We start from the raw sequence: 18,865 nt of genomic DNA on the forward strand, positions 1-18,865 counted from the left end.
TTAAATTGGTTATTTGTATTTGCTGGATGTATTTAACGGAAATATATTGTCGGTTAGTGCTTTGTCACATTCAAAAGAATCTCCGAAACTTTTTAATCTAGTAGCCAAGCTATTGCTGTTGGCATTTAGGACTTGGTTTTGCTGTAGCCTGTAACTCAACCCAAAAAGTTGTTGACAAGAAGTCAGTCCATATATAAAAGAGTGATAATTTAGCAAACATCCAAAAATAATGCTTTCTGTTTTTTTTTTAATGTGGTTTTAGAAATACAGAGTGAATATTTTTGGGATTTTCTTTAGAAAATTTTTCCTTCCTTTTTACCCGTCTTTTCTCCAACATAGAAACATGTGGAAGCAGAATTAACCATGCATTGCAACAGTTTGATTATTGCCAAGTAGTTAATTCAGGAAAGTAATTATGCACTGTAATTATCCTTGTATTTATTAAAACTTCTTGAATCATAGTTTGAAGGTAACTTTCTTCTCCCCATACCAATAACAAAAAGGAAGGGAATACTTGAAATGATGAATGACATTCTCTGGTTTTACTGCTGTCATAGATAGCTGTGTTTGTTCTTGGTGTTTGATGGTCTCATTTAGTGTTGGTAGGTAGCTTGCAGAACACTTGTCAACTTCACAAATTGAAGTGTTGCCTTAAATGTTCTTCTGGTTTAGTTTATTTTAGTTTATTTTTTTAATTAGTCTAGTTTAGCCGGCTCCAGTCACTTGAGAAGTGAAACCTGTTTTTTGTTGATAGAATGTTTTGCTTTGAATTTGCCTGCTGTTCCCAGCAATTGCAAATCAAACAATTCCTGTTTAAAAACAAATAAGGAAACCCCTAAAACTCAATTCACATTAAAGCCTGGGACAGTGGGGAGTGTCTTCCACAGGAACAGCAGATGTGTAGTATGGTGGCTGTTCAGCATTTCCCTACTGCAAGGGGAAGTTTTCACTACCTAGAGTGCATTTTCAATTTGCAATTAAATCTGCCTGATCCGTTTTGAAATACAAACATTCTTAGTGGAAAGTAATTTATTGAGTGCATTTTAAATGTTTAGGAACCTTTCTGAACCTACATATTTCTAAGTAGGTTTGACCTTTTTGGAATTGGTTGGTATTAATGGATGCTTTAATGTAATGAATGGTAAAGATTCATGCACTAGGTTTTTTTTTAGTGTTCCTCAGTTTAAGTAAAGGAACTTGACAGAGAAATCAGTTCATCATGTCTCTTTAAATGAGTTTTACTCCATATAGTAAAAACATACTAATGATTAGAAACATATCATCAGAAAAATAATATTTTAGGAAGGCATACTGCAGTGCTTATATGCTGAAATCTCTTGGCATTTTTGAGGTAAATTGTACAAATAATATCGATCCTGCCTTTTTCTGGAAGCAAAACAGTGGTTTCTAATGGAGCAGTGTCTCCTCAGATTTAGAATCCATGACTGTGTAGGTTTCTTGCTGGTAGGTCATTACAAATAGCAGGGGAAAAGAGGCAAGCTACTAACTCAGCAAAAAACCTTGAACAACCACTTCGGTGCAAAATTATTTTGGGGTTTTTTTGTGATGCTCTAAGTTCTTTTCCTTAACTTAAAAGTATTTTCAGTGTAGCAACATTTACAAGCTGAGGGAAAACCTGTCAGTTGTTACACAAGATGACTTGTAAGGAACTAATAATTTCGATAATTGTTATGGTCTTTTCGTGAAATGTCAAGAGATTATATTTTTGGGGGTTTGAGTTGTGTTTTGTTTAGTCAGTTCAGCAAATGCTGTTTAAATCCAAGTATTTTTCCTTCCTTTTCTCTGCTTCTTCACTCCAATTTTCAGGCTTTCTGCCATTCAGAAACAGAGAAGGGTGAACAATCTATAATAAAATAATTGTTGCTTTAAACTGAGACATCCTCTTAATTTCTGCAGAAAGCATCTGTCCATTTGTCCTTTCTCACACATCACCACTCTTTAATTCTTCTGTTTAGAAATACAGTTACTAAAAAGTGTGTTGCTGTTTTCCAACAAAAATTCTCTCCCAGTTAAGTGTCCAACGTATGTTGTGTAAACAGTGTTTGTTCCTTATCTTGCCTGCATCTCATGGATGGGGAGAATTCTTATCAAATTATGTCAATGTATGTGTATGCATCTTGCAAGCATTACTGTGCTCATGTGGTTTGTCTTATTTCTGCACAGCTATTACTGTTCTGTAAAAAGTTGTTCTTACTGATTAGATAGAACTTCAGTTCTACCATTATTCAAGAACTTTTATGAAGCAAAAGCATGATTTAATTACTTTAACAATGTGAATTTAACAATTTGAGAATAAAGATGTTCTTTCTTGGGTTATGGAAATTTACTTTCCTTCTTTTTCATCCCGAATAAACCTGTGAGTATAGTTATCTTTGTACAGCTTTTCTAAATTATGGAGAAGATTGTTTAGTAACTGACTCCTACATGTGCTTAAATGTGTTGTGGTTGTTTTATTTCCTTAATAAAATGGATAATGTATTAAAACTTACTGTTGCCAATATTGTTTGTGTAACTTTTACCAGAAAGGTTTGGAAATGCATGTCAAAGATTAAGGCAACTGGTTGGAACTATTTTTCCTTAAAAAGATGACTGTTACTTGTTTGTAAGTAGGTCTAGAAATAGTTATGTGTTTGATGACTGAATTACCAATTTTGAGTACCTGCCATGGGCAGCCTGTGTGGTACAAAATCCTCCTTTGTGTTGTCAGTGTTTCCAGGAGCTCCAGCTGGAGCTTTTGGGTACATGTTCACCTTGGAATCTGACCGGGTTTCTGATGGGCTGGTAGTGTAGAAGGTCTAGGAGATCCTTTTTAACAACATAATCTGGAGATACAAAAATAATGCTTCTGGAACACTTGGTTTGTGTTGTTTATATTGAAAGTATTAGATGAAAAACTGTGACAGCTGTGGATGTGGGCTATGCTTTGAAGTGTTGGTGATGTCTTAAATATCAATCTGGTGAATGAATCCCCACAACTGAGAGGTGAAATGTCAGTTGAGATTTTCACAGCAACTTTAAGGATTGTTTTTGTGATGTATTTTGAGACTACTTAACTAAAAAGTATTTATTTTACCTTAAAGTCATCACATTAACTTTCTAATTACTTTCTCGTTCTGAAATAGGAGGGAAGGACAGAAGAAGTGGCCTCATTCTGACAATTCCATTATGCCTTGAACAGACAAGTATGGATGAGCTGAGTGTCACACTGGACTATCTTCTGAGTATACCAAGGTGATTTAAAAGGCATTCAGAGTTGCTTTTTCTTCCAGTGGTGGACAGGATCTTTCTAATTTTTTTTAAATTTTCATTTGCTTTTCAATACCAAATTAATTTTACATACATGTTTGTCTAGAATGTGATGCTGTCTGACTGAATCAAAAATATACATCCCGGTGAGCTAAGAGATATGTACTAAGGCTTGCCTTTGTCCTTTCATTCTGTACATCTGGCTTTTTTGTTTGTTTGTTTTATCTTGTGTATTTCTATCCTCCTTTCTTGGGATAGCTTTCATAATTTCTTTTTAATGACAATGCACTTAAATTACAAAGTAAATTAATGAGCCATTCCAGTCAAACACCTAAATTTGCAAAGGTAACATTGCTGAAAGTAAAATAGCTTCCTCCTCTTTCTTTGTTATGTGCCTAATCTTTGTAGCTTGTAGTGCTTCAGTGTGCACTGTCTAAAAATACACAGTCTTACTGAAGTTAGTGATCAACTTAAATGTTTAAAATTAAAATACTGCTTAAATGTGCTGAATGACGACTTGAGTACCCTGTTATCATACCTTTCTGTAAAATCATTGTTGAATAAGTTCTGTGCATGTGACACTGCAAGCTTATAGAGACAGGTTTTGGTCCTGGCTTAGTTACCTGCATTTCTTTTTTTTCTTAAGATCCAGAGATTGATCTTTATCATAACTTTGTTTTGTTCTCTTGTGCCACTGATTTAAAAAGGAAAGAAACCTCTTGGATAAATGCTTGTTTTTGTATCCCTTTAAATTTCTCTTCTGGAAACAGAGCAACAATGGCATAACTAAAGACTGTTCAGTGTTCTTTGCTTAGTGTAATCTATAAATGGTTTTAAAACACAATTAAAGGATTTTTTTACTTAAGACTTTAAAAAATTCTGACTGGTGAGAGCGAAGCAAAAAATAAATTTAGATTACTTAAAAATAAAAACATCAATAGGTATGTGGGTATATTGCACAATATTTTAGTTGTGGAAGTTTTAGGGTTTTTCAGGCAGCTTTGTTGTCTTTTGTAAAGTGATGAAAATACCAAATGGTCATCCACACAAGTCATCTCATTGACTTAAGGGCTTGGCCATATTTGTGGAACAGATGTAGGCATTCTTCTTCTAGTAAGCATTAATTATTCCACAGTCTCATCCTGATGTATGTCTTTACATATATTAGTGTAACAATAACTGTCTAAAAAACTGAACCAAAGTACTCTTTGTACTCAGTAGAAACTGGGAAATCTGTTTGAAAATGAAGTCAGTGTTCCCACATTTAACGTTCTGTTTGTCAGTTGTGGAAAAAATGACCTCCCTTTTATGGTGGCAGTATGGAAAAGTCATTGTTTTGGTTTGCATGTTGTTCTTCAATGGGAAATGCAAACCTTTTGGCCCAAGCACTTGCCTTTTTTGTTCTGGAAAGAACCATGTTTGAAAAAAGGAGGGGTGAAGGAGGGATGTTGCCCCAAGTTCAGATAGCCGTCCAGGAAACATTAATGCTACTTTTTCCCCCAAGTTCTATGTGTAAGGTAACCTTTTAATTCAGTTGTGTGTGATGTACATTGTAACTGTAACTGGTTTGAGATCTGTGTTCTGGTGTTGATGGCTGGCTGCATCCAAAATTTGAGGAGCGTAACTGCTTAAACTGTCGTGGGAAGAATTTCTTTGGAGCGTGTGTGTAAAGCCATTCTGAAACTTCAGACAACTTATTCCTGGTGTTGAAGTCTACTTCTATGCCTTTCTTTGATGCTATTTTAAAATTCTCAGATTCTGAAGTGTCCTCTTTAGAACTGAAGAAGAACAAAAGTGGCAATGTTATGCTGTTGTCTATGTCTACCAAAGTTTGCTTCCTTTGTTGTATCCTCTGTATTGTGGCTCAAATCACCAAGCCTTTTTTTTGTTTTTATTATTCTAACTTGCATACAGACATTTATGTTTGTATTGGCTGAACTTTTCAAAAGTGGTAGCTCACTTCTGAATGTGGCTGGTTGTATGTTTTGTTGATTTCTAGGGTTTTTTAATAGGTTTAGTAGTAGAGAAGAGCAGATGCTAATACTGCTAGATTCCAGTGAGCCTAAGGAAGTCACGATGCTGTAGTAACACTATTCATCTTGTTCTTAAAAGCAGTGTTAATGTGCCTTTTGAGTTGATTCTGATTAAACATTACAGTCATGAAGCCTGAATGTTCAGACTGCTTCCAGAAAAATCTTGGGTGTTGTCTTAGAGGTTCCTTAAAACCAAAAGCATTCATGGACTGGCAGCCAACTTTGTAATTATTTTTTCCTAAATAGACAATAAGGTGCCTTTTTTTAGTTACTTATAACTTTGCCAAACACAGAAATTTCAACCTGGGGCATGATATCTTGTGTGGTAACTAATGCTAAAACACGAGCTCTCTTCCATGTCCTCTTTCGGATGCTCCTGTGCTGGTTGTGAGAAGGTAACACTTCCCAGATGTTGGTGATATCCAGAGGTTGCTGCCACCATTGAACATTGTCCAGCTGTTGTGAGCACCTTGCTGCCAGATTCAGTTTGAAATGAGCTGGGAAGGTTTTTGTGGAAATGCACAGAAGAGTGAGGAAAGTTTTCACTGTTTTAACCCATTTGGTGTTTGAGCAGAAGTACCTTTGAACTTTTGGCTTTGCAGCTGTTTTCAGCAGGTGGTGTTTTTTGGTTTGGTTTGGGTTTTTTGTTTTGTTTTGGTGGTTTTTTTTTGTTGCAGTATACACAGACTCAAATGTTATTAGAAGGAAAAGAGATTGTGTCAGTCTAAAATGCTCTTTCTTGTAGATCTGTATGCAAAGCCTCTGTCTTGTAAAGGCTTTTTGTGCACTGCAATTCCTAGTTCATTTGTTCAGGAAAGAAATTTAAGCATGTTTAGATGGTTTCCTGTTTGGATATGCATCAAGTGATATGTAGCTCTATCCTCAAATCTGTGTCAATTCAGAAGTAACCTTGTGAAAACTCATATCCCTTTGTCTTCCATACAACACTGTAAATTGATCTGTTTTCTGAGGCTTTTCTGAAGTTTATGGTTATGAAACCTTTTCAGAGTTGCTAAAGTTTAAAGAAATACTTGTATTATGAAATACAGTTCAGTGCTACTGGAAGTTGTAATTTGCAGTTTCTATTAACATGCTGGAGCATTAAAATTCAAAGTTATTTTATGAATGAGTAGACTTAAGGTTTATAAGACAGCATTTTTATAAGGAAAAACTATGTAGTTGTATTTTACATGAGGCTTGAAATCCAAAGTCATTGTGATAAGACACTTGTTCATGAATTTTGTTTTTCTAATTTTTTTTCTTCTTTTAGTGAGAAGTGTAAAGCTAGGGGATTCACTGTGATAGTGGATGGCAGAAAGTCTCAGTGGAACGTGGTAAAGACAGTTGTGTTGATGCTACAGGTAAATAAATTTTATACATTCGTAGTTGACTGAGTTTTATAGATGTGAACCCGATAACTGTGCTATTGTAGAGGCAGTAATTTCTTCATTGAGATATAGATATTTTATAGTCTTCTAAAATAACCAAATGTGGTTCTGTGACGGAGTTCTGTGCAGGAAGAAATTCTGAAAAGCAGACGATACAGCTCACTCAAGTGAGAGACAAATTCTTTATTGCTGAGAACACACAATTGTAGACCTTTTTCTAAAACAGAAATTTAGTTAAAAAAAAATACAGAAATATGCTCCTGGCATTGCCAGCTCTGAGCAGCAGAAATGTCTGCAGGGCAGCAGTTCACACTGATAATGTAGCTGAGCAGGTTCTGATGCAGTATGCTGTACTACCCGGTTCCCCTTGCAATAGGATATAGTTGATTTTGTTGTGCATAACAGTTCAAATCACAAATTATGTTCTGAACGCTACAAAAAGGAGGAGAAGAAAAAGAATGTGACAATTTCCAATTAAATAAATTCTTTAAAAAAATTATTTTAGCTCTTCACAACTGTGGTTTTACAATAGAGTCTTGTTTCTGCTGAACAGTGTAGGTTATTTTCTGGTCTCAGTGGTCAAAGAACATGCAAGATACAGCACTCCTAATGCCTTAGAGCACCTGAACTACTGGCTTTCTTACTGCACAAGTGATTTCTCTTTATCAGAGCAGTTTTCCTCAGAGCTAGGTGATGCCTCAGAAAGTGTGTCAAACACAAGTAATTTCAAATTTATTTTTTTTGTCCTGCTGGGTCATTGTTGCTTCTGGGTTTTGAAGTCTGTTTCAAGGTGTCTTTCACCTATTCCTGACTAAGATGGCTTTCCTATTAATAGAGTTACAGTATTTGAATCCACTGTATTCAGATTATGGTCTTGACTGAGATTTTGCTTCAGCCAGCGTGAGGTGGTGACATTTGGTGGCAACTGCAGATGGTGGGAAGGATGCTATTTGCCCACGCTCTGATTTCAGCACACATCCTGCCAGTGTGGAGCCTGCAGAAACATAAGTTCCACATCTGTATCTTTAGTTTGAGAAGGAAACAATAAAGAACATTCTTCTATGTAAACTGATCACCTGTGCAGATCACGTGAGATTCCTCTCTGCTTCAACATACATAGTTTCCCAAAACACTTCTGTGTTCAAAATACTTTCTACTTGTAAATAATTTTTGCAAATTCATTGAAATGGTGCAAGAATTAATTTTGGTTTTGGTGCTGATTTCTCTGCTGGAAGTATTTCACTTTTCTAATTACATTTTTATAAATAAACCAAAATATTTAAAGAGAAATCTCATGGATTGTATCACCTTTATATCACTACTCTGATTACTTAACTCTTCCTGCTATAGCTGGTGCCTTGTTTCTTGATATACATTCAGTGTGACAGTATAAAATCAGCTTAGTAGATGAAATTATTGGTTTAGGCTGAGAAATGTTTTACTGGTGATATTGTAATGAATTAATATGTTGAAATGTCAATATTCAGCCCTTTCATTCTAGTCTAAGCAATACATACTAGAGAAGTATAGGCTCTAATCTTGACATGTCATGTGGTAACAACATATACGATTTTTTTCCGACATTATGATTATGATTTCCTTCTGCATGGTAAATAACATTTGTGGAAAGCCTTGGGTTTAATAACAATTTTTTTTAATAAGATGCCATAAATTAAATTAAACCTAGCCAATAATTCATGTTTTTTCAAATTAACATAACATGGACTAATGGTCAGTCCTCAGGACTGAAAGTAAAGAGGTTATATTTTCTTTTCAGTTCTGACACAGTTTTGCTACGAAATCCAGTGCAATCTGCTACAAAGCAGGATGGAGCCAATATGTGACGTAGATGCAGCAGACTTACTTTAATTTTTATCTGCAGTTTATAAGTTCTTGAATTGATGATGAACTGTAAATGCGGTAAATGAAGGTATAATCTTGAATGTGTTACTTATTTTTTCATTTGTTTTACAGAATGTTGTTCCAGCTGAGGTGTCACTTGTTTGTGTAGTAAAGCCAGATGAATTTTGGGATAAGAAGGTTACACATTTCTGTTTTTGGAAAGAGAAAGATAGACTTGGCTTTGAGGTATGTAGAGCTTTTGTCTATTTCAGTCAAAATTACTGTTTCTCGAATACTGTATAATTGGATGACAATTAAGATGTCTTTAAATTAGTTCTATTCCAGATACTTTGCGGATATCCTTAACAAACCACTCTGACTTTTTAACTTCTTCCATCTTTAATAAGAGTATTAAATGAAGTAGGTCTCAAATTAGAAATGTGTGCCATTTAATTCTTTGCTCAGCAGTGGTATAAAGCTGTTTGATACATATTGTGGATGATTTGAGTAAGAACTGGTTGTACAGGGTTTAGTGTGAAATTTTTCATGATTTCTGTAATGGACTGTGGAGATATATGTTGTATGGTATCACTATATCAGTAGTAACAATTCTGACAAATATCTTGTTGCTACTACATGCATCTCTCATTTTTTGACTTCTTTTACATTAGTAACAAAGGTTATAGGTCCCTTCAGTTTGACAAATCTAAGCTGATACTGTTCTAGTTGTGAGGCAGAGTATGTACGAGAGACTACACACTGTTAGCAGTTCCATTGTTATCTCTGTTGTGGAGGTTAATGGAAACCTCAATTTTCCCTGTTTTTTAGAGAATTATCTGTAGTATCAATCTTTCCAATAATTTTGTGTGCTAATCTTTTTTGAACTACAAACTTGCTCTGCTCACCACATACTAAAATATCTACTTGTTTTGTACAACAAAACTCTTAGCATCTTTTTTTGGTTTTCTTTGTGAAAAATTTCATAGAAAAGCATTTTGCATCTTGACCAATGCTGTGTAATTCTTTCTGATGGTGAGATTATAACATTCTTGAATATTCCTGCAGAACACTTAGTTCAGGGAAAATGAGAATTGGAACGTGGCAGCTGAAAAGTTTTGTAACTGCTAAGTAATATAAAAAGAAATTCTCTGTCGTCTAGATATAATTCTGTTAATTCATGTGAATTCTATCTTTAAGTCTTGTGTCAGACTTTACCTAGAATAGGTTGCTTCATTTTTGGAAACAATTCCTGCAAGTGAAAGTGCTCTGAAGGAGTATGGGGTAAGGGGTAAGGTACCTCTTTTCAATGAGGTGTCCAAACATTAATTAATTAATTAATTAATTCATTCATTCATTCATTCATTCATTTATTTATTTACCTCAAGATTCCTTTTATTACATTACTTCATTTTTTATAATCTGCTTATAAATCTTACAAGTAAAGAAATTGTGTATGTTTGCCTTCAGGTTGTTTATTTTATAGATGAAGACCATATTTTATTTTTGAGTACCTTTTTAGAGACAGGTTTGAAAGTAGCCTGAGTTCAGCACAGCAGTCCAAAGAATCTCTGAATAGCTACTTAGGTGTTTGAAAGTCTGTAGTCAGGAAGATACTCAGTAAAAAAATAGTCAAGTGCCTGAAATTTTGCTACTGGTTCCAATTATGATAATTGTGACTTCCATTACAGTTAAACACTTCGGGTTTCACAGATGTCTGTCTATCCTGTCACCTGAATTCCTTAAGAAGACTGGCAAAGAGTTGTGATCGTAGATTGTTTCCATCTTGAAGTTTGGCATGTAGCAGCAGCCCAGTCATAGCTTCTTTAATCAAAAACATGAGTGTGGTGGTGCCCAACTTCTGTAAACTAGCCTATTGTTTGGAGCCACATCCAAGATGAGAATTTAAAAAGCATCTGAACTAACCATCTGTAGTCAAAAAGATGATTTAAGAGCTGCTGTTTAGAAAATGACTTAAGTTTGCAATATTCAGTTTCACACACATTCTTTCAAGACATAAGGTAAAAAAATGCCTCATTCTAGAGAGCAGCAGTAGTAATGGCAAAGCCTTCTCTTTGGAAGACTCTACTGTCTGATTTAGGCTGTGTTTTCCCATGTGCACATCTGTAAATATAGTGCTTCGACAAGTTCAGGAAATCTTTGAAGTTGTGGTGTAAAAGAATTTTATACATCAGTTGTTAGTGTATATATGATGGTATTACTAGTTTGGAAGTCAGTCCTCTAGAATGTTCTTCTTGGGTTTTTCTTCAAAATGACTCAGCTAGAATCCATTTCTAGACAAATAAGCAGAAAACCTACAGAAAATATATTAACAAAGCAGGGATAATTTTACATGGCTGCAATAATAAATGGATTTTTTGTTTGACTTTGAGGTTTGGCTAACAGTCATTAAATGATAATTCTTTAATTTAACAAGCTTAGTAATTTTATGAAGTGTGTTCTGTGCCAATGATCATGTTGGCATTGTTGGCATAGACCACTGGAGTTATGTAACTAAACCTCTTGGTTTCTGTTTCTAAACTCTTTTTTTATTACTGAAGTGTAAACATTTCTGTCTGACTTGAAATTTTGAGCTAAGATTCTCTTTAATTAATAGTTCTAAAGTTTTAGAAAAAAGAATGTAATTAAAGTAGGAGAGGCACGTTGTGTAAACGTATCAAAATATGTTTGACTACTTGCAAGAAAAGTAGGCAGGAGGCAGGAGGAAAACTTGAGATTTGTTTCCTGATGCCTCCTTGTGTCTTGGCTTGATGCATGGGCAGGTCAGATGTTTGAATTATATATATACATATGTATGTATAATATAACAGGTAATTGCTGAATTCTCATTTTGGTTGATAGGTGTTTGCTCTTGAGTTTCCCTTCTGAAACAGGGTGAGGCTGCTTGCTTGCATGAGGGGCTGCCATCAACTTTTCATCTAGCTGAGGTTGGACCATGAGCAGCTCTTGGTATAGAGTTGCTATGGATATTTCTAAAGAGACTATGTGATACCATCCTAGTGCATGGCTTTTCCTTATATCTTGCAATTTGTTGGTTTATGTTGGTTGGTTGGTTTTCCTTCTGTTCAGTAAGTCATATTCTTAAATGGCATTCTTCATTAAAGGACAGGAAAAGCTGAGAAGAGTAGGAAAAATCACGTGCTTTCCCAGATGTCAAAAACTCACCCTTAGTATTAGGCAAGCCTTTGTTCTTCACTATTCATTAATTCTCCTGGTTATTCATTACTTGGTTGCAATCAGGAAAACTGTTTCAGCGAAAATGACCCACCTTCTCTGTGCTCCAAATAATATTTATATTAGAGAGAGTACTATGTCTTTCCTTTTGGATAGGAGTGCAGATAAGACACTGCTAAGGCTGTGGAAGGCTCTAACTCATGCACAAATCTACAGCTGCATAATTTTGTATTACTGGCAGTAAAAACAAAGCAAAGCCCAACTTGTATTTCGGATCACGGATCAGATTTGCATAACTATTAGGAAAATCCAGAATTGCTTTTGTACCAGTGAAATAAATATGATGTAAAATTGAAATGAAAATATGAAATCTTTTTATTCACTTGGGTGTAATCGCATTTTATTTGGAGTAAATGCTGTGTAACTGTGATTTCTAATTTCTAATGGGGCATTACATCTACTTCCTATTTCCTTATAGAACCTTATCTGTTCTTAATATCTTGGTTAATACTGCCCTATGAAGCCATTAAAAACAGTGCTTTCCTTTCTCTTCAGAGGCAGGGATCCTCTGCTTCAGAGTGTGATGTGGTGATGATGGATTGCAAAGCACTGAAAGTCAGTGTGGGAACTGAGATCAAAAGGGCTACTGGGTGGATAAGTACAAAGAGGTGGGCTGATTCAGCTGAGTAAAAGTGCATGTCCTTATTTCTGGTTAGTATTACTGTTGGTTTTGGACCTGCCTGAGGACAATTCCCATTTGTCTTCCAGCAGAATTTTTCTTTGTAACTTTATTCCTCCTTTATTAGCAACCAGTTCATGTGTTTGTTAATTGAAGCAGTTTTATCTGGTCCTGTGCCATGCAACATAACAGGAGAGTTGTCTTAATTGCTACAAGGCTATCTTTCAGCTGAAATGTTGCATATATTACACTGCAATACTTAATACTGTTAATGTTTTAAAAGATTGAAGAACAGGATTTTAGTATAAAAATTTCTGTGTTTTGGAGAGTTCAGAGGTGTTGCTTTTTGCTTTTTTATTGTATCCGCATAGTGATGTGAAACAAATCACTTTTAGTAGCTGTAGTGTGTTGTATTTGATAATGAGCTTTTCATATGAAGACAATTAGCATAACTGGAAGAAAAAACATACCATACAAATTGATGAAATGTACAAATTTGTACACAATTCAAAAATTACCGACAAACTGGTGGGGTTATTTTGTGTGTGCCGTTCATTTAAGGAACCTGGAGGAAAAATAGTCTCTGAGCCTGATTTAGGTATTAGATTAGTACTTTGAAAATCAGTTTGTCGAGAGCAGGGAGGAAGGAAGTGTGCTTGCTGTCCTTATCCTTGTGGAAATCATGGAAAAAATCTTAAAAGTTCACTTAGGATTGGGAGATAAGAAATCAAGGGAATTAAAAAAAAAAAAAAAGAGAGAGAAAAGGAAAACCAGGTGGTAGATTACTGGGATTTAGTTGAAAAAAATGGAGTTTATAGCAAAAGCATCCTCATAGTCCTGAAATCCAAAGTCTGAGCAGTTCTAAATGCTTCACACCTGCACTGTAGCAGCTGACAACTCTTAATTGTCTAGTAATAGTGTCAGAAATTTCTTATGATAGTTATCTGCAGAATCTGCTCTGGAAAATCTCAGGTCTCTAATTTACCTTTTAAGAATAATGCTAATAAACATAGTATTGGTCCACAGAATGAAGAATGAATAACACTTTGTAGGTTGTACCTAATTTTTTTCCATTTTCAGTATAGTGTTTTAAGATTGAGGCAACAAAATTTGTAGCTTTTGTGGACTTTCCCAAAAGTGCATATAGGAGTTCCAGTCTTCTATCAAAATTATGTTTAACTGCATTTCTCTTTTCATCTGCATGTATCTTTGTTGCTGCTGGAGGCAATGGGTCCTTTCTTTTAGAAACCTGGGCCAAATAAGGGAATTGTCTCTGGAGCTGGAGCCCGTAAGCCTGCGTTTACATCATGCTCTGAATTCAGTCCTAAAAAAGGGTGTGTTGGAAAATACCAGGATCTGTGCCTATTTTCTCTTCTCTGTGATGGAAAAAGGACAATGTGCTGATTATCATGAGCCCTGGAGGGAAAGGTGAATGAGTGGGTAAAAACCATGAGTGAAGGAGGCAGTGACTGGGAGTGGAGTTGACAGTTTGTCTTCTGTTGATCTAGATTCTGCTAGCTGCTCTTGGGTTTCTAGTAGGCCAGATTTCCATGATATTTGTGTTTCTTGGTGTAAAATTAAAGAAAATGATCTTTGTTTAAATTAGTGTTCCATATTAACAAATAACACCTTAAGCTACTCAGTTTTTAATCAAAAAGTCGTTCAAAAATGGGTTGAAATAGTATGTAGCATCAAAAAATAGGATTATTCTCCTCAGGAAGAGGAAGTCTTCACTTTACAGTTCTCTGTCAATGAATCACTGTCAGAGTAGATATATGGGCAGCTATGTTTGGTTGCTTAGAGTGCCGTAGTTATTCTTGCAAAATCACTAGGAGAATAGTTGAGGCTATACTGAAGTTTTTCCAGCAGATGAGTTTGCTGGAGAAGAAGCACAGCTAACCTTCAAAAAAAAAAAAAAGCCAAATATTGATTTGATTGTGCTTTATAAAACAATTAGGATTCAGTCTATATGAACTTAAATTCTTTAGAAAGTATTGTGAACATCATCAAACTTTTTGGTTGTTGGATATTAGGTTGCTTGACATGTAAAAAAAAATAAAAAAACCCCACCCAAAATGAACAAAAAACCCCAAACAAAACCCAGACCAACAAATTATGCACCATATAGATATGTGGATGTAATGCATTATTTTCTCTGTTCTCATAAATTATTTTGCCAGGACTGCCTTTTTTTGTTCTGGGAAATTGAATGTATTTTTAGGTTTACAGTGTTAATGCCAGTTAATTGTAATGGGGTTTTCCTAAATGATAACACCATTTACTCTTTTAAACCAAATCTGATTTTTAAGACCTGACTCCTGAGATTACAAATAGGATTTAGTCCCCTTACAGAGTAGTTGTACCTATTTCCAAGTATAAAAATTTTGCTCTAATAATAGATGTAGAACATTACTATCCAATTTTTTTATCCCAGAAGTGGACTGTATTACTATTGATACCAAGCTGTGAAGATAAATGCAGATATTTACTTAGCTCAGATGATCATATGCTTAGATTTCAGTTGTTCAAATTTTGTATTCTTAGGGGACATGTGTTCTCTTTTGGAAAGTAACTGCTCCTTTTTTGATTCAGTAGTGTGGCTGCTCTGATATTACACACTTAAAAAAAAGCCCCTTGTTACTGAAGTTTTACAGCACCCTGTCTTCAGATAGCTCTGTGACATTTGAATTAAAGAGTTCTTTCATTACTTCCCTCAAGAAAGAAAGTTCAGATGGATGTATTTAACATTTTGGGGCACTTTTACATTTCCTATTGAATATCCAGAATTCCTCTCTCATCTTAACGTCTGTCTCTTTCTCCTTGTAGATGATCAATGAAAATAATTGCAGGAAACAGCAAATGATGTAGAGAGAGAGGTCAGCTTTCTGCAAACAGTATTTGAAGCACTTTTATTACAAAAGATACATGTTGCATGGGTCAAAATCATATATTTTCACTCATAAGCTATAGAATTTTGCAGTTAAGGCACAAGACTTCGTAGTACAGGCTTTTGGTTTTGGTTGTTTTGTTTTGTTTTTTGTTTGTTTTTTTTGTTTGTTTGGGTGCTTTTTTTTTATTTGGCAGTTCTTAAAAAGGTTTTTTGATTTTATTAAAAAATATAGCACTTCTACTTTTCCTGAAGCACTGTTTTGAGTTATTTCTGCAAAGGCTTTCACAATGTTTTAGCAGGCCAATGTTTTACGAGTAGAGTAAGGAAGAGAGCTTTACCACCCTTCCAGGTTTTAAAAAGAACTCAGTGCAGATGATGATTCTATGGCTGGTTTTGGCGGTAGCAAAAAGGACATGTTTGAAACCTACTACCACTGTCAGCTTTATTAGCTGTAACTGTTGTTGGAAGTGGGTGGATCGAGTGGGAAGGGAAGCAAAGATTTAAGGATTCAATAAATTAGACTTTTTTTTTCTGTTTTACCATCTGTTTGTTTTGCCCTTGGGAAGTTTAAGCTGTTCATTTTAACATCCAACTATAATCTGCTGTCTAAAGACTTTTACTTTGGATTAAGAAGATTTTTTTCTTTTTCTGAAGTCAACATAGTAAAATGACTTCGGAAAAAAAACCAAAAAACAAAAAATCATTTCAGTTGCAAGCAAACAGGGGGTTATTTCTACTTTTAACAACTGTAAATGACGTGTGTTGAACTGTGACATTCAAAGGCAAAGGTGGAATGCTAGTTCATAAGGGAAAATTCTTTTCAGGATGTGATAATTTCACATTTATTTTCACAAAAGATCAAAGACAATTACTGTTATTGGATTTTGAAAAGAAGTGTCTCTTCATCATGCACATCTCATCTACCATTTTTCAACATTTTTGTTTTCTTTGGCTATTGGTCTGTGTCCTTATGGAATATTAACCTGTAGTAGCTGATTAAAACATTATTTCAGAAGCTTCAGGGAAGCAAATTGCACTTCTGACATCTAGAAAATATCAAAGCTAATTTACTAATGTAAAGCATATTAAGGATGTTAAATTAGCACTGCCACCAGTCTAGGTCTAGAGCAAGAGCTAAATTCTGTTCAGGACCCTTCCCTTCTGTCACCACCTAGTTAAAAATTCAAATATTTATTTACTTTTTGGAACGTCTTCAGATAGGATTTTTGCAGTTAGCCTGGTGAACAGTCAATGAACAGTTTAAAAAAAGAAACAGTTTAAAAAAAAGAAACCTAGAGAATGAATGGGTTTTGAAGTAATGTCTTAAGTTAAAACAAGGCTTATTAATGAGGTGGAAGTTTTTCTTTTTCCCGATTTTTGTAATAAGGTGCAAAAGAAATTTGGTTTTGACCAAATCTCATTTTTGAGTGGGTTCTTTTGTCAGAGGATTATTTTCTCATACTGCTAAATTATTTTTTCATGCAGGTTTTGCTTTGCTAGAGAAATTTTTTTTAAAAGAAAGTCTCCCTGGTACAAGTTTACAAAGCATAGTCCTTGCCCACTCTCCTTCCTGAAGGATCTCAATTAAAATTAGAAATAAGTGGTCTCAATGCAGTCTCTCCATTTTTTTTGAGCTATTTTTTTTTTTTAGACTAGCTGCCGTATTTACTTCAGTTCCATACCAAAATTAATTTTCTTCTTTTTTTAATGAACTCATGAAGATGAAAGAGAATGTAAACAATTACCTAAAATATAAATGTGTGCCAAAAGAACAAAGGTCTTCTTTTTTTTTTTATTCTTCTTTCTTGGACCTAGAGTCATCTGGGTTTTGGGCAGGTTGGTGGCATTACTTAAAGAGACTGCAGGCTAATTCCATTTACAGCAGCTATGTACCATTAAGAGTACACGACAATAGATATGTTTGGATGTTGCTGAAAGATTTTCCTGTACAATAATAGACCATTTGTTTGGAACTACTCTGAATTCTTTAGTTTCAATGTCTGCAGGAACATGGAGCTGGAATAGAAGGCTCTTTCCAGTTGGCTCTTACCACATATTCTTGTCTTCTGCAAGAATATGTGAATGATCTGATGGGTTATCAAAATTTTCTTTCCTTTTTTTTTTTTTTTTGCTTTCTGGGTATATATTGCTAATATGTCTGCTTCCACAAAGAGATTGGTTTTTTTTCCACAGGTTTTCAAGGCTTAGCACATTATACATCGAAACAACCTGTGCTGCCAACTTTTCGTTTGAGTTTATATGAATAAGGCTCCTCAGCCAGGAGCCTTTAGAATGCAGAAATTAATGCAAGAATTTGGTCTTCTGACTAGCAGTGGACCTATGTTTTGCTGTATTTCCTGATGTAGTTGGTGAGCTAGATTTGTCTCCTGGGTGAATGACTCGAGCTTTTAAGCATACTAAGATTTGAATTTTTGACTACTTATGGAAAGAGTATGGTTGATACAACTTTTGCTGAGCATATTTGCTCAGTAAACACAGGCACTTTTATGGCACAAACTTACCTCTGGAATTGAAAATATTGCAAGAGATTGATAAAAATACTAAGTGCTTTGCGGGATGATAGCCTGCTACTATATTCACTAAAAATGGATTGCATGGTGTATGACTTAATCGTGAAGCATTAGTTCCCACCAGAAAAACAGATATCCAGGAAACACATTTCTTTTTCCTACTGTAAATAGACAAGGTGGTGGAGATGATGCTCTTACAGGATTATGCATGAGATATACACTGCATATGAGAATTACCTGTGAGTTAGGCCCAAGTTAACTGCCACCAGCCATATTTCATTTACGCATTTAACAGTAAAAATTTTGGTCACTTTCTCTGAATCACAGAAAGATCTGCTCAGTATCTCTAGACATACTTAACCCAACTTCTCAGATACTTAAGGAAAATATAAGCATTACTTACAAGTTACCTATTTCATTGTTGCAGGTTATTTTAGTATCGGCTAACAAGCTGACACGATATATAGAACCATGCCAACTAACAGAAGATTTTGGAGGAACTCTCACCTACGATCACATGGACTGGTTGAATAAGAGGCTGGTTAGTTATCTGTGTTTTGGGGTTTGTTATTTGGGGTTTTTTTTAATGGCTTATTCTTGAGCCATGAAATTTTTATTTGTGTAGGAACTACTAAGTGTGCAAGAAATTGGCATATGTGTAGTAGTGCAGTTCATTAACATGAATAGTCTTGTGATAACTAACACTGGTCATCAAGGGATGATAAAGCTAAATTAATCAATTTGTTGAACCAACAAGTTCCTTAATGAAGCTCTCTTATACTAACTCTAGAAGAGCCTGACTGTATGGTATAGTTGCTACAAAGGGAAATTGCCTGCTGTAGGAGAAGACCAAAACAAAGAGAAAATACTTGGAGTCTGCATATCCTCCAAGGTTATCTCGTAGTTCTTGGCTCCTGTGGACTAAGAGCTAGGTTTTAAACTCTTACACAAAAACCTCTGTCAGTGCAGCTTCCCCAGTACATAGAGGTGCAGTAAATGTCTGTGAGCAACTACACCCTTAAATCATTAATAGACACAAATTG

General features: G+C 35.0%; 1 protein-coding gene across 4 annotated transcripts in view; it reads left to right on the top strand.

Annotated features, from left to right (window-relative positions):
• The window catches only part of SESTD1 (SEC14 and spectrin domain containing 1), a 54,644-nt gene that overhangs the window by 12,371 nt on the left and 23,408 nt on the right, over nucleotides 1-18,865 (top strand). For all 4 annotated transcript variants that reach the window (XM_027678448.1, XM_027678446.1, XM_027678445.1 and 1 more), the window contains 4 exons: nucleotides 3,144-3,252; nucleotides 6,571-6,661; nucleotides 8,663-8,776; nucleotides 18,250-18,363. In XM_027678448.1, the coding sequence (XP_027534249.1) occupies nucleotides 3,144-3,252; nucleotides 6,571-6,661; nucleotides 8,663-8,776; nucleotides 18,250-18,363 (428 nt within the window). The remainder of the gene's footprint in view (nucleotides 1-3,143; nucleotides 3,253-6,570; nucleotides 6,662-8,662; nucleotides 8,777-18,249; nucleotides 18,364-18,865) is intronic.

The sequence above is a fragment of the Neopelma chrysocephalum genome, unplaced genomic scaffold (genome assembly GCF_003984885.1).
Source record: "Neopelma chrysocephalum unplaced genomic scaffold, ASM398488v2 Primary Assembly neopelma1_44, whole genome shotgun sequence".
Taxonomy (NCBI): Eukaryota; Metazoa; Chordata; class Aves; order Passeriformes; family Pipridae; genus Neopelma; species Neopelma chrysocephalum.